Source organism: Bombyx mandarina, chromosome 10, assembly GCF_030267445.1.
Source record: "Bombyx mandarina strain Sakado chromosome 10, ASM3026744v2".
NCBI lineage: Eukaryota > Metazoa > Arthropoda > Insecta > Lepidoptera > Bombycidae > Bombyx > Bombyx mandarina.
The window spans coordinates 1,646,489-1,670,028 of NC_143217.1; the positions used below are offsets into that span (position 1 = coordinate 1,646,489).

The following is a 23,540-nucleotide window of genomic DNA, read 5'->3' on the forward strand; positions in this document are numbered from 1 at the left end:
GCGGTCCGTGACGTCGGCGGGGCTACGCGAACCTGACGTCACACGCACGTGGGCGTGTGCGACAGAGACGACAAACCAACCACCTCGGGTGGGACCGAGCCCGCGGAGGGCGCGCCAATTGAGATCTCGATGCGGGTCAATACGAACTCAAATAACATGAAGACTACATTGATAGTAGTAGACTAAAAGAATCCGCGACAGCACCACGTTTTCTGCACATGAATAGTTACAAAATTATGTATTTGAAATTGTTATCGAGCAATGCAACAGCAACCGGTTCTATTGATCCGAGTAGCTCGTTCAAATAATGGGCCAGCATGTGCGCTTAGCGTCTAGGCGGAGAATGTTACCGCAGCGGTTAACCTCGGCCGACCGCCCGATTGTAAACACAACGCCTCGCAGATCTGATGCGCGACGATGTCTTGCTTGTGGCACGTTGCTAAGTATGACCGAATCCCCGGTATTTACATCCCGTTTTTAATTGCAAATACTGTAATTTCAAAACAGTCCAGTGTGCTTAGTGCGAGTTTTTTAACGTTCTCGATAGCGTTAAAGTTAACTCAAATTTGTATGGAGTTGGAACGTAAGCCTACGTTTGCCGCTAGGGGCGTTGCTCCAACTGCTTACAAATTTGAGTTAACTTTAACGCTATCGAAAACGTTAAAAACTCGCACTAAGCACACAGACTTGGAACTGTTGTTTATTGTAGCAGTACAGTAGCGCACAGAATGCGCGATTCTAATCGTCCGACTGTATACTATACTTGTAAAAATTATTGTCCTACATTGAGTTATAACGAAGTTACAATGTGTATATTTTTGCACACACGGACACGAAGCTAAGTTCACGTTTTTCGCGCAGCGGTCGGTTGCACGTTCGGCGTGCCGTGTGTGTACATATGTATGTATGTACATGTTTGTTCGTTTTACTACACGTCTCCAAGGTCTAAAACTGTGTTTACGATCTGATACTTCGAGTATCGGTACACAATATAAGACGTTGAAGTAGAAATGACTTTTTACATAGAAGATAAAATGTTTGTTTATATTATGATTTAATGTATTTATCACTTACCACCGGATGGGCCTTTAATGCTAGTTAGAAAAGGGAAATAAAATAGAAGTATGTCGTTACAAAAAATGACTTCAAATTTACAGCACAGACGATAATTATAATAGCAAGTGATGAATGAAGTTGGTGCTACTTGGTCACGAAGGGAATGAAGTCTGGGCGCATCTATCCCAAAATAAAAATAAAATTATGTTTATATCAAAAATCTATATTGTGAAACCCCGATGTATAGGAAAGGTAATCTTGAGTCGACTCATAGTTCCACGTGTTCGGTAGTGTCGCGTCGTCCACGACGAACATAAATCTCATTGTATCGCCTACCAGCCGATCGTTAAACACTTACTTTATTGGCTGCTCGATGGAAATTAACGACAGACTGTCTTTAAGTGCCTAAATTAAACTCCCAACATTAGAATACCGTATTAATTGTTTGTCTTATTTTTTGTTTTCGTGAAACCGAAACATCGCAGGCTTAGTGGAAAATGCTCTTTAGAAATCTTGACATAGAACATAATAAAGCAACAATGCGATTGCGTTATCGTGTAAAGTATATATAGTAATAACCCCGCGTCTGTCTATTCGAACGTTATCGGGTCGTTATCAGCGGCATTAAGCGCAACACTAGTTTGTTTGCAACAAACAATAGCGCGGCAGTGGTAATCGCGCGGTGATTACCTAGCTCGCGTCGGCGGAGGAGGCGGTGAGGGCGCAGCGGCGCGCGTCGTCTGCCCGCTATCGATTCCGACCCGGTGCCAACCGCCGACCGCCGCACGCGGACCGAAACCTGCGACCTTGAACCTTAAACAACGCCGCTTAATTGCACTTTACAAATGATGCACTCTTATCGCTAAGCAAAAAAAAAACTTTTGAAAAATCAACCATATCTTGAACGATTACCGAGGGCAAAGTTACGAAACTAAACATGCAGTCGGCTCTAGATTAAGAAATCGTTACCGGTTTCGAAACAACAAAACTGGGTAATGCACGTACGATAAACCAATATATTGGTTTGCATCAGACAAATGATTGATCGTCGTTTTGTAAAAAAACTTGGGATTGTGTGGTTTTAGTATATAGCGGCGCTGGTAGCATGGCGCGGTCGGGATCGTGACTCGGTCGGCATTCGCGCTCACCGGTACCCGGCATACGGTAAACGTAACCGTTTGTGGTGTCGGCGGCCTTGGAAGGCGGAGCGGACGACGCCGGACCGGCCGCGGATCTTAATTGTACGAGATTAACCTATTTTTGGACGATCCACTCGAAATATATTTGGTTGTTTGCTTCTTTCAAATCTAGCCTATGTATTTGTTTTGTTAATTAATACTATTCTCTTTTTGACGGTAAACTAGGCCCAATGAATCCTCGAAAGCTGTTTTTTTTATTGCTTTAAGAGTGGACGGGCTCACAGCCCACCTGGTGTTAAGTGGTTACTGGAGCCCATAGAAATCTACAATATAAATGCGCCATCCACCTTGAGATATAAGTCTCAGTATAGTTACAACGACAGCCCCACCCTCCAAACCGAAACGCATTACTGCTTCACGGCAGAAATAAGCGGGGTGGTACCTACCCGTGCGGACTTACAAGAGGTCCTACCACCAGAAAAAAGCTGTATCAGCCTATAAATATTAATCAAGCCCCTATGACTGTAGAGTAAATATATTTCTAAACCTTTATTACCTTTTGTCACTCCTGCTCCCGTGCAAGGAGAGCCGTCACACAGCCCTTTGCGATTGTATGTAGTTGTGCAAACAATTTGAAGCAGGCCAGTAAGTAGTTTGTAGTTTTACAGCAGACCACAGCTGACGACAGCCTGACGCCCTTGACTAACTTCTTAACTTTTCAATTTGTTACAAATTACAATGTAAACAACGGTGTTTTTTTTTAATTTTTCTTTGCAAAACAATTTTTTCGTTAACATTGACTCGTTAACTGATTCGCGGCATAACGTTTTAACTTCCCAAGAATCTGTGACGGGCGCGCGCCAGATACTGGAAAATCTAGTTCATTTTATTTGATATGAGAAGGTACGCGCACTGCGTACACCTGGAATACGAATGTCAAGGCTGTTCGCTTGGAAACGCTCCAGCGGTATCGAGGCGACTCAACAAATGTCATTGCAGATAATGTTCCTCTGTGTCTTTATGCGATAAAATTATGTTGTTGTTTTTGTTGCGGCATAAGAAGCAAGTACAGCTAAGTACTTTTATCTAACTGGGTTCTTTTCAAGGTGTCCGCAAATTATCGCATCGTCATAGAAAAGTGTAAACAAAGTCATCATTAAACGATTTCCGCGTAGAAATTTCAATGTCAATTAAATTGTTAGCGGACGCTAACCACGCTTCGCATGTGTGTTGTGTGCGGCGCGCGCTACAAACACAAGCACGTGCGCTTCGGTCGCGAACGTGTGACGTCAGGCAGGTCGCCCCCGCCCCGCCCCCTCGCCAGACTGAGACGGGTATAGTCGCAGGGCGTGCGGGGCGGCAACGTCGCGCGCTCGTGTTTTGTTTTCGCATCTAACGCCAGTGATAGGCCGAGTTTATCTTCCGATTGCGAATGCAACAACAGCTATTTCTGTAGCGTAACTTACAACGCTTGCATCCAACAAAGATCTTATCTCTTCAACGTACCGCTACAAAGTAGGAATCTTCATTGTCGTCTCGACCTTGAACATTAACATTGGTATCTTCACGAAAATATATTTTAACATAGTAAACAATGCGTAACATTCTGACTTGTTGTTGAAAATAATAATAATAATAGTGCATATATGTATAAATTTCTAAAAAACTAGAACAAATTCTAAATGGTCACAATGCCGGATTATTAATGTTTTTTTTGTTTTATTTGTTCACAGAAAGCGAACACGGCTCCTGGGAGAGCGGTCTGTCGTACGAATGTCGTTCCCTGCTGTTCAAGGCCTTGCATAACTTGATCGAAAGGTAAAAAACTCTTAAATATATTTACTACCACACATTCAAATTGCAAGTAAATTTTGCAGACTTACAAAAGGCTGCGAAAATAATGCAATTTGTTCGTAAAATTAAATTGTGTTCCATTGATATCTTAATTTTATGATAATTGTCTTGACATGCTATTATTAACACGATTACATTGAAGTCGCGATCGAAAATATAAATATTAAAAGGTACTTTTGTTTTGATTATAATAAACACGGCACTGATAGTGATTTAGAATATAATGAATAATAAAATCGTATCGTTTTTACGGCGAAGGTCGATTTTTAGGATTCTCGCGTCTTATCTTACTTATCCTCGATTACGAATGTAGTCTCGAAGTACAACGCGGACAGTGAATATCGGAACGTATTTGAAGTTTTTCTCTTGACGAAGGTCAGGCATACAGAAATGTTTCACGGTAGTCGTTGCACCTGGCCGGGGCCGGTCGCGTCGTCCTCGCCGGAGGTCGGTGTGCTTAGTGCGAGCTTCTTAACGTTCTCGATAACGTAAAAGTTTGCTCATATTTGTATGGAATGTGATCGTTTGCGCACGTTTGCCGCTAGGGGCGCTGTTCCAACAGCACACAAAATTGGGTTAACTTTTACGCTAACGAGAACGTTAAGAAACTCGCACTAAGCACACGGTGCATCGCGCCGGGGACGCTCTAATGTCGTTTTTTGCAACGCCACACGCTTGCCTATCAACGTTCATCGTCCGCTATCAACCGGTTCACGGAGCAAATACGCTATACACCAATCGATAACATAAACAAGCAGAACAGAATATTATAATAACTTAGTGATCCCCCGGTAGTCGAAATTCGACTATAATTAATTGAAATTATAGATTTGTACACTATCAAAGACTATTTATTATACTTCTATAATCACAGATTTCGCAAAGATTACACTTCAGAAAAAAATTATTAATAAAGACAAACCATAATTAAAATATTCTCAATTTTACCACAGACTAAGCAGTAAGAAAAGTTTGACATTAAACAAATAGTGTGCATGCGTGTGTGTGTCAAATACACGGTAGTGTGTGTAATGTTTTTTTTATTGATTTAATGTATATTTTATGCATAATTAAAAAAAAATAACATTTTGCACTCCTTCTCTATTATTCTCTAAAGTGTGGGAAATTCGTTCGCGCAATTTTCGTAAAAAGGGGTACAAAGTTTTCCCTTTACGTATGTATTAATATATAGATGTATCGACGCGACGTCGCTCGAAAAATTCTCCAATAATCAATTGTGGAGCGTGACGTAAGAAGCGCAGGCACCGGCGTGATGCCCCGGCCGGGTGCCGACGGCACTGCGCTACAGAATCTCGGTATATGAACGAAATCCAGACGAGTCGTTGACCCCGCGGTGTCGGCAGGCGGCCACGTCAAAGAAACAATGCGTGTTTGCCTCGATGCGACCGACGTACAATATGCACTCGGTAATCGGGACGCAACATTAAAACGAAACACAAAAAAAAAATCCCTCAAGTTATCCCGTGCGTGATCGTTAATCTGACGATTTAATTGAGTTTGTATTTTTTTATTGTCAGTTTTATGATGTGATGCGGTTTGTTAGGTTATCAAACATGATTATATAATAAAGTTTTGATTCAATTTAAAGTAGTTTCTTGATTAAATAAATTCCAAGTTTTTTTTTGTTTTGTAATACAACAAGCTTTTTTCTGTAATCTTTAATCAAGTCAGCGTTCTTTGATATGCACATGTGAAATAGAGAATTCTGCGGATACTCGTATATTGCGCACACGACGTCGTCTGAGCGTTACTGGATCGGGATCAAAGACCGGAACGGACGAATAGATTTTATTGTATCATTTCAATACAACAATAAAACGATTAATTCAGATATAGGTAGGTAGGTAGGTAGGTACATTTAAAAATGATGGAACTAAGTGGTAAGATTAATTCATATCAAAAGGTTATTATTAACGACTTTTTGCTCCTATTGTAATTTTTTGTTATGGGATATTTTGTTTCCCGAATAAATGTTTGTTTGTTTGTTTGTTTGTTAGAATTGAAGTTGATCAATTTCTGCAACAATAGCGCGCAGCAACGTTAACGAACATAATTATGACATCGACCTCAATCAGCGACTGTTGATAACAACATTTTGTAAACTTCTGGTTTTTGTCCAAGTCGTGTGTATATTATACAAGGGATTATTGTATAAAAATACATATGTTAGTGCAGAGTAAGAGTTTACTTACCCGTCACCCGTTATTCGGTGTTCTCGTTCGACTAGATAATTTAGGGGTGTTTTTTTAATTTTTTTTTTTTATAGCTTAGGTGGGTGGACCGAGCTTACAGGCCACCTGGTGTTAAGTGGTTACTGGAGCCCATAGACATCTACGACATAAATGCGCCACCCTCCTTGAGATATAAGTTCTAAGGTCTCAAGTACAGTTACAACGGCTGCCTCACCCTTCAAACCGAAACGCATTACTGCTTCACGGCAGAAATAGGCAGGGCGGTGGTACCTACCCGTGTGGACTCACAAGACGTCCTACCACCAGTAATTGCGCAAATTATAATTTTGCGGGCTTAATTTTTATTACACGATGTTATTCCTCCACCGTGGAAGTCAATCGTGAACATTTGTTAAGTACGTATTTCATTAGAAAAATTTGTACCCGCCTGCGGGATTCGAACACCGGTGCATCGTTTCAACACGAATGCACCGGACGTCTTATCCCTTAGGCCACCGATACCCGAAGTCGGTTACGTTTTAAATTTAGCACGGCAAACATTGCACACGGCGTCGGCTCGTCGGGCCCCCGGTCTCCGACACCTGCGCGTGCTCCGTCGATTCCCTCCCCGTTATGAAGGCAGTTTGCATGCCGACCAACGCGGCGGGCAACGCTTGCGAGCGTGCGTGCCCATGTCTGCATCCTTTGAATACGGTACCTACACACATATGTACGTCCGACGAACGAGTTTGTTTCAAATGTCGAATTGTAATTTCATTTTTTGTCGATTGGTTCAAATTGGTTGTGAGTTTTTCTTTATTAACCCTTTGACTGCCGTGTAGGTCCACCGGTGCCCTACGTGGCCCATTGAAGTGATTACGAGAATTTTTGTTACTAAGCGCGCTTGGATTGCCTAACTTTTGCCTGTTTTCGTTTGTTAATGTATGTTGTGGTCTTTTAGCTTTATAAGAGATAGATGCATTCTCAGTATCTTCAGATTCGTCTTTCCCAGAGTCTAGTAGATATTCCGGCGCCTTAGTAACAGATGTCGACACTTTAGTTCGCCACGCAGGGCATCAGTGACCTACATGGCAGTCAAAGGGTTAAATTACTTGCACAGATAGAAAGCTAACCGGGCTTAAGAGATGCCCTAATATGCAGGTTCGCTTTTCGATAGTGAGACTACATATTTACATTGGTGCAAACCAGCAAAGGGAATAGCGGCTCGTAATATTATATTACATGGTTGTCGTTATCACGTAAACGATATTGCGTGTTTTAGTTGAATTACGGAAAGGTCAAAGGGTTTTAGGAATTGCATTGCGATTTGGAGGCCGGTCACTCCATTGTATTTTATATTTTTCGACTTCGTATAGAAAGATGGATGGCGGTTGTGTAGGACGTATACTTCTGTTCCATTTTTCATTGTATGTTTTTGAAGTGAAAACTTCTTTAGAATCGTTGTGATTCCAAACCGGATGCAACGGAAAAAACGACAGGTAAGAGACACAAATACAAAAATGTGTAGGATGAAGCCAGCAAAGAATGAGACAGAAATATACATACTATTTAATACAGCGCCATCTGTGAGATTTTTTAATACTAACGTGTGTATGAAAGCTCTTGTAGTGAATTTTAATTTAGGTTATACGTGAAATTAAAATATCAATTCACAGAGGGCGCTACCTTACAATTATTTACTAATGACAACATTTTACATATACTTAAGACGTTTAGGATAATTGTATTTTAATTTTGGAAGGTTTCACTTCTACCACGTGTGAATTGCACACACACATTTTGTTTTTTTTTTAATGCATGTTGCCATATCCAATAATATAAGTCGAAATTCAAAATTCGTTTACCACACGATATTTAGTGACCATCTCGCGGTTTGTCTAAAAATGTGACATTATGTTTGTGAACGCTTAGAAACCGTTTTCCGACATTACACCCAAAACGATTGTCGAGTGAAAGTCGAAGCGTTTTATGCATACGTTCACGGAAGTTGTTGCATAACTTTTTAATATCATTTTTTTTTTTCTTTTCTTGAATAATACGACACGTAATTGAATCGATTAATATTGTAGTCATAAAACAAGTTCCATTGAGCTGTCTCAAAATGTCACGCATTCAAAAATTGCCATTAGTTTAAGTCGTCGTGGCCTAAAGGATAAGACGTCCGGTGCATTCGTATATAGCGATGTAACGGTGTTCGAATCCCGCAGGCGGGTACCAATTTTTCTAATGAAATACGTACTTAACAATTGTTCACGATTGACTTCCACGGTGAAGGAATAACATCGTGTAATAAAAATCAAAACCCGCAAAATTATAATTTGCGTATTTACTGGTGGTAGGACCTCTTGTGAGTCCGCACGGGTAGGTACCACCGCCCCGCCTATTTCTGCCGTGAAGCAGTAATGCGTTTCGGTTTGAAGGGTGGGGCAGCCGTTGTAACTATACTGAAACCTTAGAACTTATATCTCAAGGTGTGTGGCGCATTTACGTTGTAGATGTCTATGGGTTCCAGTAACCACTTAACACCAGGTGGGCTGTGAGCTCGTCCACATATCTAGGCAATAAAAAAAAAAAGAAAAAATTCACTGTTATGTACGACGAACTATATTAAGTACTAGAATTAAGTTTAATCATGTAAAAAAATAATACTACGTGTTAATATTTTTTTTAATAAGAATTGGGATGAAATAGATTTAAAAAAAAATGTGATTTTTATTTCCGCTGAAATTTTAGTCAATATGTAAAGCTTAAAAAATTAATTAGTTTTATACAAAACCACTATTCAGAAAGTGTATTTTTGAAGGTGACGATATTTTAATTGAACGTAGAAGTGTTTTATAACCGTTATTAGTATGTACAGTACGCACGTATCACGGAATTAAAATAAATGATAAAACCCACACTAGCCAAACATGTTGAAAACAAGTTATTTACAAAATCAAGGGCTTGCTCAAGTTATTTCGTCACCTAGGGCTGCCATGAAATAATTATCACTTGTATGTGTCGTGAAGTGTGTTCACGAGGGCTCACGTTTTTCGAATTTGTAATGGTCACTGTGAAGTCGTTAAAGTGGCGCGTTCAAAGGCTCCTTAGAGACTGCTTCATGTCAAATGCTGGTGGTAATTATTATATTGCGAAGTTATGTTATTATTTTTTTAGATAAAGGAGAAAGTCCATCCATACTATTCTTAAAGTGACGTTAACCTGTACGCACCTATTTCTTAAACAATTACTCAAACATAAATTTCATTTTCGGAGAAATGGTCAATTTTTTTTCCATAGCCTCAGTTGGCGAATAGGTTGTTATTAATATTAGCCGATTAGTACATGTGCTTCGGTTTACTACTGAAAACTACTTTTATTCAAAACAACGGAAAAAACAAAACGACACTAAAAACAACTCGAGATTGAATCATAAAAGTTACTTTGGTTATTACCTAATTAGCTTAATTAAAAAGAGTGATGCAGGAATTTTCTGCAAACACATTAGTAATTTGAGTGCGATTAATTCGAGCAAAACAATGTTTTTAATCCTGCTTTCTTCAAAGTGCAAATAAAACGTATTTCGTATTATGATAAAATGAAAATTTTAATCGAAACTAAGAACTGAAAATCAGAAAATAATTATTCAAACGTTTTCTTTGTCAAGAGTTAGATGGATGCACATTAAAGTAATAGCCTAGTTGAACTGAACGTGATTTGGAACCTGAATTAGCTTAATTCAGTCACCGCTAGAAGCGATCCAATTGTTTAAAGGACCAACGTTGTTTGGTAGTTAAATAGAGTAGTACCTAATCATTTTAATACTGTTACAAGCCGCTTTTCTCGAATTGGTGTAGAAAAAATAAATATCCCTTGGGAGCATTATTACATTTTTCCTCGGATCAAAGTTATTCCGTATGCTTTTGCGTACAAAGTGTTTGCATAATTTCATACTGACCGGTGGTTCAGTTTTTGAGACGTGAAAGCTTAACATAACGAAACCAGCAACCTAACTCATTTTTATATTTAAAATATATTGTTATATTATAGGATACCAGCTTTTAAATGCGGCTTCGCCTGCGTTGCTTAGAAAAAAAATCAGTGTAGGTACTTTCGAAATAAGTTTTTTTTTTTTCGGGATTAAAGTTGCCTATATCAGTTTCGTGACCTAATTAATAATAACCTAAATAAGATCATGTCACTCTATTGCTTCGTTTCGACACGATAGGAGGACAAACAAAAACACTCACATTTTAATTATTTGTATGGATATGTAATGACATTAAATAACAGATGTTAGTAAATTTTTGTGTGAACACGCTAACAATCCCGGGCGTAATTTCGTCAGACGCTGATTCAAATCAGGAAATATAAGTTATCTAATTATTGAGACGCAAGCTGTTACCGAATGCTTCGTAATAGTGTTTTGAGGGGTTTCGTACTCTGAGCATTCGATAATGTGACGCAAAAGTATTAATATCATTACTGTTTATTAAAGAATTCGATTGTGAATGGAATCGATTTTTTAATGAGTGTCGAACTAAGAGATGATGGAATTTGAAATTGAGTAATGAATTTATTGTGTATTTTCTGCAATAAACTAGTTTATTTAATTACTACGTACCTGGAAAGTTCGTGATTTCTCTAGATTTCAACTAAAAATGAATTATTACTTAAAACAGAAGAGCCAAACGGGTCGTGAATACGCAGACCATATTAATTGTTAATTAAAAACAAGAAAAAAATATATACTTTACAAAATAAATGTATAGCAAAGTTTATAATAATAAGCTAGTTTTTAATGAAAACATTTTGGGTATTTTTTTATATGACCCATTTATGGAAAATCGTTGTGGCCGCGCGATTTTTGAATGATATGGTACGTATTGAGGCACACAGTCATTGAAAAATAAATCGATATTAGGGAGGAGAAAAAAAAATTGCTACTACGACCATTGGTTATTGACGACGTTATAAACTTTTGATATCTGTTTTTCAATTTCCCTCGAGCATCGAAAGTAGATATGGTATTTTAATATTTATTGTAATCAAAAATATTCGGTGAATAGCTATGTAATCAAACAGGTTGAGTAGCATACGATTTCGGTTTTTTTTCCTATCCTATAATGTTTTAAGTAACTACACGAAGTACGGGTAGCCCTTAACATCTCTCGCCAAACTCGTTACCGGGGTTTCTATTCCATAAGATAGAAACGTTGTAATAAACAAAATCTAATACCACCAACCCTAAAATAAACATAAGTGAAATAGCCATCAGGTTAAAGCAGTTACAACACTTTTAATGGGGTAAATACAAACATCATTATAAATGGTGGAAATTTACGAAAGTTTGTGATAATAATCTATTCTACTAAGTTAGAGAGATGCATCGGACCTACAGTTGTTTACATAACGTCTTTATATGTAGTATCACTCGCGCGACGACGCACAAGATTACTCACACATTCACATATTCCCTTTTAAAAGTTGACGCAATCATTATTTTTAATGAATGAATTTATTTTAACTTTTCCAGGTGCCTGCTTTCGCGAGATTTTGTGAGGCTCGGCAAGTGGTTTGTTCAACCTTACGATGGTGACGAAGAAGATGTTGGAAAAAGGTAGTTTTGATACAAATAATTTCATAAAACGAGTAAAGTAACCTACCTCATAATTACCTTAGTGTAGACGCTGTCCGCTTATATATAAGTATTTAGTTCAATTGTAATAAGAACTGTCTTATTCAAACCGGAATAATAAAGTCGCAGCTGCAGATATAGGCGGGATATGTACCATATGCCTTTACTTAATACTCGAAGGTAGTTGTAAATTTGTCTAAAGTTGCATAACTTGTTTTTTTTTTGTTACAATCAAATAAAACAACATCCAACAGTTCACAGTAAAAGTAAATTTATTTGAGTGTTCATTTTAATTTTTTATTTGGGAGCCCTTCGTACCATAACGGCGGGTACCGCGCGTTCGTACGATTAGATAGTGAAAGTGAGCATTGTAACGGAAGATAGATTTGGGGCCAGCTCTGTCAGTGGGCCGGCGCCGGATCGCGGCCGCGGCGACGCGGAGCGCTCTTCCAACATTAAACGGAAGAATTCTGTGTTGAGCTACGTTGAGACATTAGGGCTCGACTTCGTTCCTCTTCTAACATATTTACACATCACTAGTACTGTACTGCATGATCATAAATGATTCATTACTAAAGCAAATTATCTAGTCAATAGAGTACTGTTGTTTTCAAGTCAATTTACAACAAATTCTCCTTCTTTTTTATCTCTACATTATCCCACTAGGTGGGGTCGGCACAGCAAATTTTTCTCTTCCATTCTCTTCCATCAGCCGTCATCTCAACACTCACTCCTTTCTATCTCATATCGTCATTCACACACTCCATCCATGTATTCTTTGGTCGACCTCATCCCTCTGTACCTTGCGCTACCATATCCATACATTTCCTAGTCACATGCATCTCCTCTCTACGCATCACATGCCCATACCACGCTAACCGTTCGCTCTTTAGTTTGTCAATCACCGGGGCTACTTTCACACTTCCTTTGATATATTTATTCTTCATCTTGTTCATTCTTATCACTCCACAAATCCATCTCAACATTCGCATCTCTGCCGCATGCATTTACAATAAACTGTATAATGAAATAATACATGTCCGGAATTTACACCCGTTAGAAGTGAATTTAGAAGTAGTCAATATGTGTATATTATGTTTGACTCTTTAGAGTCGCTTTTTCATTTTATCTAGTTACAAATTACGACGTTGCTAAATAATAATAATAATAATAATTGCAATTATTTACTCCACAATACAAATACAAATAAATTTTCAATTAATACGACATAAAAATTCTAATTCTAAACAATATTACAATATATTATACAGACACAGTGGAAATAAAAAGGCCGCGGCTCAGCTTTGTTATAGCTGAAACTATCGCTGTTATTCTGCCACTGCCTGTAATCTTAATCTATAAACTTAAATCTAATAATACCTAAATTTAAAATTATGTGGCATAATCTACTTGCTTTCGTTACGAAAATTGTAATCTAGTATTTAAAGTGACGTATACATTTGTTCTGGCACAGTCCGTGGCACCTGTCATTCTCTTTCGCGTTCTTCCTGCACGGCGAGAGCACGGTGTGCGCGTCCGTGGACGTGCGCCAGCACCCGCCGGTCAGGACGCTCACCCCCAAGCGACTCGCCAAGCTGAACTCGCCCGACAACCAGGCCGACGCTAAAGGTGAGATAGCTCCTTCTCCATCAATCGGAGTACGTGCTCAACGGTACGTGCTTTCGGTAGGCAGCGGCTTGGCTCTGCCCCTGGCATTGCTGAAGTCCATGGGCGAAGGTAACCACTCACCATCAGGTGGGCCGTGTGCTCGTATGTCTACAAGGACAATAAAAAAAAATCCTGACTAACGATATTCAGGTTTTATTGTCTCCTGTTTCGAAGGTTCGAAATTAATGCGGCATCGAAAATTAACCTGAACTTAATCCTTTATCTATCTCCCTATGACATCTCCTTCAAACGAGGTTTGTGGAGGGTATTAAACGGTACGCAGCGCCTTGGCTCTGCCCCTGGGATTGCTGACGTCCATGAGCGACGGTAAACACTCACCAACAGGTGGGTCGTATGCTCGTCTACCTATACGGCAGTAAAAAGAAACAAAAAAATCATGAGCTTCTTAAGTCTGTCTACTGCGTGTTTTTTTATTGCTTAGATGGGTGGACGAGCTCACAGCCCACCTGGTGTTAAGAGGTTACTGGAGCCCATATACATCTATGACGTAAATGCGCCACTCACCTTGAGATATAAGTTTTAAGGTCTCAGTATAGTTACAACGGCTAGCCCACCCTTCAAACCGAAACGCATTACTGCTTCACGACAGAAATAGGCGGGGTGGTGGTACCTACCGCGCGGACTCACAAGAGGTCCTACCACCAGTAATGTGTGATGTATCGTTTACGTAATATTGAGGAGATATTGACGAAAGTTGCAATAACAGGAGTGTTGTGATTACAGTGATCCTCGCTCCGTTCGGGCTGGAGGGCGCGCTGACGGGGCGGCAGTGGGGCGACGGCGACGCGGCCACGGCGCGCCTGCTGGACGCCTGGAGACAGCTCTACCCGCTGGAGCAGGGCTGCGGCGCCGTCGAGGTACTGGCCCCGTGCGGCCGCCTCACGACCACTACTATATCGTCGCTGTCAAACCAAAATCTACTAAGTGCAAAAAAATAATTAACGAGTAAAAACATTTTCGTATAAAATTTTATATGAAAGTAAATTTTTAAGAACTATATCAAATGAAAGCTATAAATACATATAAATTTTTTTATATGGTAGATATGACTGTGAACTATACAAAAAGGTCAAAAAGTAAAAAACTCAAAAAGCGCACATAGCAGATTTTAATTTAACAATGACGATATGTTCTCTTAAATGTATATTTAAAATATATACTATTTTATAAATTGATTTCCGTATTTAGTGAGCTGACACCTAGGCAGATTGTCTTTAAATATGAATGTACAATTTTGATATAATGTCTAATTTTAAAAACTTGTTTTTTTAAGGCAAGCTGTCAAACTATATCTCTGTTTTAAAAAAAAACGAACGAACTTAACATGATCTTAATACTATTTAATTCGATGTGTAGTTTTACCCCTATTAATAAAATCCAATTTGAAAAGTGTATCCAGTTGAGATGCGCCGTTGTGTGACGACAATAGTGACGCGTGCGTGCCCGCAGGTGGTGTGCGGCGGCGCGCGCATGCGCTACCCCGCGCCCTACGCGCTGCTCACGGACGTCGCGCGGCCCCCCGCCGACGTGCCGCACCCCCCGCCCGCCGCGCGCGCCGCGCTCGCACTCACCGCGCCCGCGCCGCACCAGGTACCCCGCCCCCCAACACCCCACCACACCCCGGGGAAGCTGGAAACTAACCCTCCCTTTTATATAGGGTCGATTAGAGATCGCTTCCGATATTATATAGAAGTTACTAATCATGTGAATTATTTTGAGTCAGTAATAAAACACACCGGAGTCTTCTTACAACCAAACAATTGTTGTGATTACTAAAATTTACTTTATCATATCATATATAAACCTAATCTATTGAACAATGATTCATTCATCAAACAATGACAACTGATTCGTAAGAATGATCTCTGATTCTATTTTTTCTCAAATTAAGATTTATTACATAAAAAATGAGGCCTTTATTACAAAAACAAATTTAGTTTAAAATTACCATTTATTTGTTACTACGGCAATGATGGCCTCAAATAAAATTAAAATGTCATGGTAATTTCTCATAAATATATGTATAATTTGGTATCTACTTGTTTATTTAGCCACACATAATACATAAACTTGGCGGTAATTTCTGACCTAGGCCAATTAATATCCACTGATCGTGTAAAGCTAAACTCATAGGAATTAGATCTTGGAGAGCCTATTAGTTTGAATCTGCCAATTAAGATCACTAAAGCGATGCAGTATCTAGTGGTGCCCAGAGCTCACCTAGCGCTAACCCAGCGGTGGTGTCGGTCCCCAGACGCTGGAGGCGTGCTACGCGGACCCCGCGGGGGACAAGAACGACGACTTCGTGGACCCCTCCCGCAAGGCGCCCTGCACCTGCACCAAGTGAGTGCACACAACATCTTGCCTCTTACTGTCTTGCAATTTTATTATTATGCCTCTTAATTGTTTCACCATACAGTTGCTTTTCGAGTGTGCTTGGTAATTTGTTTTGAAGGAAATTTGAGTAACTAATTAAGATAGAGCACTCTTCAAAAACAACTTTATGTGAATGATCTGAGTAGATAGGTTGTCATAAGTATAATATTATTATATATGTTAGTAAGTAGTAGCTGTATGAGAAATGTGTGTTTATTGCATCCAATATTATGTATCAAATATATTTAATTTTTGACTTGCATATAAATAGCGTTGAATGCAGTCGCGGCGGGTACAAAATGTTACGTGACGCGTCTCGTGCCGTAACGTTTAGTGCCGGGCCGCGCCGCTGTAGGGTTAGTCGCTGCGTAGATATGATAGGTAGATGTTATGTTCACGTTGTTATGATTGCGTTTAGAGGCGAGTACGGGCTTGTATAGACACGCCGACGTGTCTGCAGATACATGAGCTTGTTTGGTAACCGACCCCCCCTCCGAAGCGAGACACGCGAGAGCCCCCTATCTCTTCGGGTATCGGATTGGAGAGAGACGTACGTCCCGGCGGCAGGGGCGTGTCCCAGTGTAGAGGGGGTGGGGAGGGTGAGTGCGTGAGTGGTACCGGCGGGTTGTTGGTGCAGGTGGCGTCGTCGGAGGCCTCCACGACCTCCGCCCTTCCATCGACGGACGCTCCTCGCTCGCGCCCACACACTCGCGCACCCGTGAGTACCCACACACACACACACACACACACGCGCGCGCTCGCACGCACGCACACACCCGCACGCACTCACACGCGCGCGCTTCTGCTGCTTAAAACGAGAAGTGATGACACTAACATTATGTTATATGACAAGTTAACCTAATTGCAATATCTAAAATATATAACCCGACTACGAAAAATGTTATAATATCATATAATCATTATAAATTACTTGTTTGGGCACTTAACCGCTCAGAGCCGAACCATACACATTGAAAATCTTGTGTCTCAAGATGTGAAAAGTGCTTTAAGAGCTGTAAGGTATAGATGAATATACAACCAGCTCTAAACTCAGAGTCAAACCCATTCATTGGCATGTCGTAGTCGGGTATTCACATAATTGCAGTGCACTTATTAACAAACCTTTAGTATCATTACACTAAAACAAATGAAAATACCTCATCCATACACACGAGACACAAACCTCACCTCCACACTCACACAGGATAACTTGAGAGGAGCCACAAATAATGCAATGCTTGTAAAACGTTGCATGCCTTATTTTATTGGCTTATATTATTGTAATTATGTTTGTATTTGTAGCTTTACATTATTTATATTGCATGTGAATGTGAATTGACTTATAAAACTGCATGTTTTTTGTGTCGTTACTGTTTCTGTAATTAAAAAAAAAACAATATGTTAACCATATATTGTTTATGACAACATCCAGCATAATTAGTACTGAAGCTACTGTTTTATGGAGTGACACACATTTTCTGTTACATCAGCGGTGACCACACTTCGTTGTTCATTTATGATGCGCTTTACACTGTACCACTGCAGATATATCCCAATATTAAAATCTTAAACTAGTAGTGTAGATTACATCTTGCATACGAGATCTATTGATTTAATGTCTGTGACTTGTGCGGACAACTGAGGATGCTCATAATGGAGCAATGACCAGTGATACAGTGTAATCTCTCATGCAGTCGATTCATTATAACATCTACCTCTCATCTCTGGTGTCATGAAATCATGTGGGATAATGAGAATTATAAAATTCTTGTTAAAGTTGTCATTAAATTCATATGAATACTAAGATTACAGTAATCATGAATAAAGTCCCTTAACAAACAAAAGCATTTCATTCAATTACTTATTCGTTTGTGTTCAACACCACTTGTTGCCAGACTCGGTTGGACCGTAAATTTGTTTTAACATTATTGGCGTCATATTAAAACAAAGTTGAGCTGACGCACACAAGGAATATTTTGGTTTAATGCAAATAAACACCACTATGAGTCGATCGACTCGAGTTCAGTCGCGTGCGTTAGCGTACGGTTCCGTCGAGCCCTGCGTGCGCCAGTGTAACGAGAGCCGTGTTGTTGTCGCGCAGGGGAGTGTGTGGGGGGTCGGGGTCGCCTGGTTCGTGCTCCGGCTCGCCGCCCGCCGCGCCGCCCTCCGCCTCGCCGCACCCGCACCACGCCGCGCTGCCCGCCCACCAGGTAACTACGACCACTCTTCAGTCACTAGAACTTATCTTTACGATATTTATTTGCCTTATAACTACAATTAAAAAAAAATGAGCCATCGAATGTCATGTTTCACACCGCGCTGGCTAACAGCAGTGCTCCCCGCAGACCTCCGGGTTGGCCTCCACGACGCTGCACACGCCGGCGCCCACCCCCGACCCGCTGGCACCCCCCACCCCCGCGCCTTCGTGTCTGCCGCCCTCCAAGCACAACCAGGTATGTCGGGATTTTGGTTTAATTTTAACTAAAACTAATCAAATTTCAAACTATCTAATATTATTGAGATTTTTTAAACCTGTAATTATTAATTTAGATGCTATCGAGTAACAAGCGTGACTTCATTATAATAAAACGCAGTAAAGATTGACTTTAGACTAACTTTTATTGAAGTAAGTGACATAGACACAGTATAATCATAGCCAATAGAAGAGTGGCGCTAGTTGTATTTCAATGTCATTTATAGCAATATTTGAACACATTATACATTGAAACATGTTTGCATTTAGTCATATACTGTTGTGGTGTGGCAGGGCGAGTCGGGGGCGTGCCCGGAGCTGCGGCGGCGGCCCGTGCTGCCGCGCGCCGAGCGCCGCCCCGACCCGCTGGAGGACGAGCACTCGCTGCACATGCTGTACGACTACACCACCGTGCACGCCTGGTCAGTCTCGCACCCCCTCCCAGCTCTACTAGAAACATGTGTTTATTAAAACTAGTCGTTTACTGGGAATTATAAAATAACGAAATTGACTCAACACGTTGACTGCCACGTAGGGCACCGGTGCCCTACGCGGCGCATTGAAGTCATTGTGTCGATTTCTGTTACTAAGCGTCTAGATTATCTAACTTCGCCTTCTTTTGTATCTTAATGTGTTATAGTCTTTTAGGTCACTTAGAAATAGATTCATTCTCAGTATCTTCAGATTCATCTTTCCCAGAATCTACTACAAATTCTGGCACCTTAGTAAAAGATCGAAGAGAGAGATCGACATAATTACTTCAGTGCGCCACGTAGGTCACCGGTGACCTACGTGGCAGTCAATGTGTTAAGCCAATTTCGTTATTTTATAATTCCCAATAAACGACTAGTTTTAATAAACACATGTAATTAATGCATAAAAATCATTTTGAAAACACGACTGGATTCCGCCCCACTACAGTACAAAATAAATGGATAACTTTAACACAGTTTAATTCTTTTTCTAATTTTACATTTTTAGGAATTTCATTCTTTGATTCTGAAACAAACAAAATATATCGTGCAGGCTGGAGCACCCCGTGAAACGCTTCAAGAGCGAGGAGGGGCGGTTCCGCGAGGAGCTGGCGCTGGGCCCCGCGCCCGCCGCCGACCTGTACGCCGGCCACCAGCACACCACGCCCGACCTGCTGCCCGACAACAAGCGGGAGCGCCAGCAGGTACGCCACCACCACCACCACGTGCTATCCACATTGTCAATGTTTAGTTTGCTACAGTGCGTCCCTGTGCCGCAGGACGATGCCAAGGAGTACAAGAACCTGTTCACGTCGGACGGGCTCTGCCCCACCTTCAAGGACCTGGAGCAAATATTCGACAACTCGGACGACGCGGCCAGCGGTGATGAGACGGTAAGACTTGTGAGTGTGCACCCTTCTCTATTTATATTTATTTGAGTGTTTGTCTGTTTATTTTGATTTGAATGATCGCTTATTCCTTAAACAACTTGTGTTTGGAATGGTTAAAGTTAAATATTAATCAAAGAACCTGTCGTGAAGGTCACGTAGAGTTGGTCGTTCGCTGAGGTGTGCTTGTGCCCGCAGATGTCCACGGCCCTGGACAAGTGCGAGGAGGAGAGCAAGCGGTGCGTGGGGCGGTGCGTGCGCGCCGAGGAGCTCAGCAAGATGTTCCCCACGCCGCCCTCCATGGAGGCGCACGCGCAGCCCTCCCCCGGGTTCAGCCTGCCCGACGACGCGCCGCCCCGGGACGACCCGCCGCCCGACACCGCCATCGAGGTGCGCGACCACGCGACCCAAACTATCTACTAAAATAAACTCGCCCAAAAAATTATCTATATTTATTTTGACTAGCTGATCCGGCAGACTTCGTAGTGCCTTAATCGATTAATAAAAGACCTAACTTTTGTATAAAATAAACTTAAAACAAATAAAAGGAATCCGTCCGACGGGGACACATCAAAGGTAAAACAAAATTATTTTTATTTAATTCCGAGCATTTTCATATTTATCTACCTTTTAAACCTTCTCTGGACTTCCACAACCTTACGTCTCAAGGTGAGCCTGTATTGTCGTTGCGAGTGACTGAGGCCCGGTCGCGCCCACAGGACTGGTCGTTCGTGTTCAAGCCGCCCACCGTGTACAAGTACGTGGGCTCGTCCAAGTACGCGGCGCTGAGCACGCTGCCCAGCCAGCTGCTGCCGCCCGTGGCGCTGCCGCCGCACGCCGTGTACCGGCCGCGCCCGCGCCGCGACCCCGAGCCCGCCGCCGCCGCAGCCGCCGCCGCCGCCGCCGACACAGGTACCAGCGCCGGAGTACACCGCCCTGCCTATTTCTGCCGTGAAGCAGTAATTCCTTTCGGTTTGAAATGTGGGGCAGCCGTTCTAACTATACTTGAGACCTTAGAACTTTGTCTCAGGGTGGGTGGCGCATTTATGTTGTAGATGTCTATGGGCTCCAGTAACCACTTAACACAAGGTGGGCTGTGAGCTCGTTCACCCATCTAAGCAATAAAAAAAAACAAAATGTGTGCAATTCACACGTGGTAGAAGTGAAAACTTCCAAAATTAAAATACAATTATCCTAAACGTCTTAAGTATATGTAAAATTTTGTCATTAGTAAATAATTGTAAGGTAGCGCCCTCTGTGAATTGATATTTTAATTTCACGTATAATCCTAAATTAAAATTCACTACAAGAGCTTTCATACACACGTTAGTATTAAAAAATCTCACAGATGGCGCTGTATTAAATAGTATGTATATTTCTGTCTCATTCTTTGCTGGCTTCATCCTACACATTTTTGTATTTGTGTCTCTTACCTGTCGTTTTTTCCGTTGCATCCGGTTTGAAATCACAACGATTCTAAAGAAGTTTTCACTTCAAAAAAATTGTTACACTGAGGGAGATCAGTGTGTAACGTTCATGATTTGTCATAAATCTTCTTGTAGTTCATTATAACCAACATTATTTAACGTTCTCAACATTCTGGTTGCCCCGGATTCAATAAACGCAAGAAATTAATGTAATTCAGGAGTAAAGCGGTCTGCGTCTCCGGCGAGCGAGCCCCGGCCGGGCGTCGCGTGCGGCGCGGGGGGCGCGGGCCGGGGCGCCGCCCGGTCGTGCCGCCCTGCCGCCCCGCCCGCGCTGACCGCCCTGCCTGCTCTGCCCGCCTCGCCCGCCCTGCCGGCCTGTCCGCTGCTGGTCAACGTGCTGCTCGCCGACACCGTGCTCAACGTCTTCCGGGATCATAACTTCGATAGTTGCACGGTCTGCGTCTGCAACGAAGGGACTAAGGTTCGTAATTTTTTTTTGTCCTTGTAGGCAGCCGAGCATACGGCCCACCTGATGGTGAGTGGTTACCGTCAACCGTGGACGTCAGCAATGTCAGGGGCAAAGTCAAGCCGCTAATCGGACTTACAAACAAATTTATAAAAAAACAGTAATTGTTGTTTTTGTTACCATCGTTTTAATATCACATCATACATTAAATTTGAAATAATTTTTCAATGTATTGAAATCTAGTAAGTACTTTAATGATAGGCCAATCGTTCCTACTGTATAAATATTTTAATGATTTTTCTCTTGGGTAAAGAACAAAATTTGTTGGCGCCGACCACAGAGTTGTTTCTTTAAAACAGATTCTGAATCGAATATCCACTGTGGACGATCCCACGAGCGCTTAAGCGTTCCGGGCCGCCGCGCTCGAGTTCGGAACCGGATGATCAGTATCATGTTTGAACATTACAGGTCATAGGGAACATCAGGGGAGCAGACGCGGCGACGTACCTGTCCGAGGGGGGAGAGGGGAGCGGCGAGGAGCCCGCCAGCTGCACGTGCGGGTTCAGCGCCATCGTCAACCGGCGACTCGCGCATCGATCCGGACTCTTCTATGAGGTAACTTATATTGTTCAAATGATAGATATCTGAGTAATTCTAGCGACATATTGTATAGAAATTGCTACGAATACCGTGGACTGCCATGAGAACAAACGCGTTCATTCTAAGGCAGCTAAACATCCGAAAATGGCTCTCTTCAATCTGCCGGGAACGTGTTATGAGCTTCTTCGGACAAATCATGCGGTCTCCCAGACATAAATTAGAGAGGCTCATAATTACGGATCGCATGAGGGCACGTGCGCCCTGGACAGAACACCAGCCAGATGGTCAGATCTAGCAAGAGAAGCACTTGGTGGTAGTCTGTACCGTGGGGTCCATGCCACCCATGATCGAATACAGTGGAAAAACGTCATATGTGGTCGCGATCCTCAGTAGTGAGGGAACGATATAGAGGTAAGTATTGTATAGTAGTGAAATGTCGACAACATTTTTAGTAAATGAAAGTGGTTTAACGCGTACACAGGACGAGATGGAGATCACCGGGTGTGCGGAGACCGTGAGCAGCGCGGGCGGGGCGCGGCTGGGCGACGTGACGGGCGCGGTGCTGGCCCAGCTCGGCAGCGTGCACGCCGCGCCCGCCGCCCTGGCGCGCGCCGCCCGCACCGCCGCCGCCGCGCACCACCCGCACGAGCATCTGCGACTCAACCTGCTCGAGTCAGTACCGCGCGCACTTATTTATTTATTTATTAGATATGTGGACCAGCCCACAAGCCCACCTGGTGTTAAATATATACTGGAGCCCATAGACATCTACAATTTAAATGCCGCCGTAAAAGGTGGGTACCTTGAGATATGAGTTTAAGGGCCCCACCCTTCAAACCAAAACGCATTACTGCTTCACGACAGAAACAAACAGGCAGGATGGTGGTACCTACCAATGCGGACTCACAAAAGGTCCTATCACTAGTAATTACGCAAGTTATAATTTTGCGGGTTTGATTTTTATTACACGACTAGCGACCGGCCCTCGCTTCGCTTCGGAAACATTAAAACACACATGAAACAAAAAAAAAAAAAATTTTTTTTTTTTTTAAATTGCCGATCTTCTTCAGGGACAATGTCGGCTTCTAATGGAAAAATAATTTTTCAAATCGGTCTAGTAGTTTCGGAGCCTATTCGAAACAAACAAACAAACAAATCTTTCCTCTTTATAATATTAGTATAGATATTATTTCTTCACCGTGGTAGTTAATTGTAAACATTTGTACACTACATATACATATTATTATAATCATTTTATTGTACGCAC

General features: G+C 41.8%; 1 protein-coding gene across 7 annotated transcripts in view; it reads left to right on the top strand.

The window, feature by feature from the left end:
• skd (mediator complex subunit skuld) overlaps positions 1-23,540 on the top strand; it is a 72,181-nt gene that overhangs the window by 41,760 nt on the left and 6,881 nt on the right. Inside the window, exons 4-20 of one of the 7 annotated variants that reach the window (XM_028185640.2) lie at positions 3,929-4,013; positions 11,781-11,864; positions 13,357-13,511; positions 14,295-14,428; positions 15,021-15,161; positions 15,826-15,914; positions 16,585-16,665; positions 18,049-18,157; positions 18,278-18,400; positions 18,715-18,842; positions 19,447-19,597; positions 19,673-19,795; positions 19,979-20,170; positions 20,500-20,692; positions 21,426-21,688; positions 22,142-22,288; positions 22,755-22,945. In XM_028185640.2, the coding sequence (XP_028041441.2) occupies positions 3,929-4,013; positions 11,781-11,864; positions 13,357-13,511; positions 14,295-14,428; positions 15,021-15,161; positions 15,826-15,914; positions 16,585-16,665; positions 18,049-18,157; positions 18,278-18,400; positions 18,715-18,842; positions 19,447-19,597; positions 19,673-19,795; positions 19,979-20,170; positions 20,500-20,692; positions 21,426-21,688; positions 22,142-22,288; positions 22,755-22,945 (2,389 nt within the window). The remainder of the gene's footprint in view (positions 1-3,928; positions 4,014-11,780; positions 11,865-13,356; positions 13,512-14,294; positions 14,429-15,020; positions 15,162-15,825; positions 15,915-16,584; positions 16,666-18,048; positions 18,158-18,277; positions 18,401-18,714; positions 18,843-19,446; positions 19,598-19,672; positions 19,796-19,978; positions 20,171-20,499; positions 20,693-21,425; positions 21,689-22,141; positions 22,289-22,754; positions 22,946-23,540) is intronic. The other 6 variants (XM_028185643.2, XM_028185641.2, XM_028185644.2 and 3 more) reach the window with 6 other exon arrangements.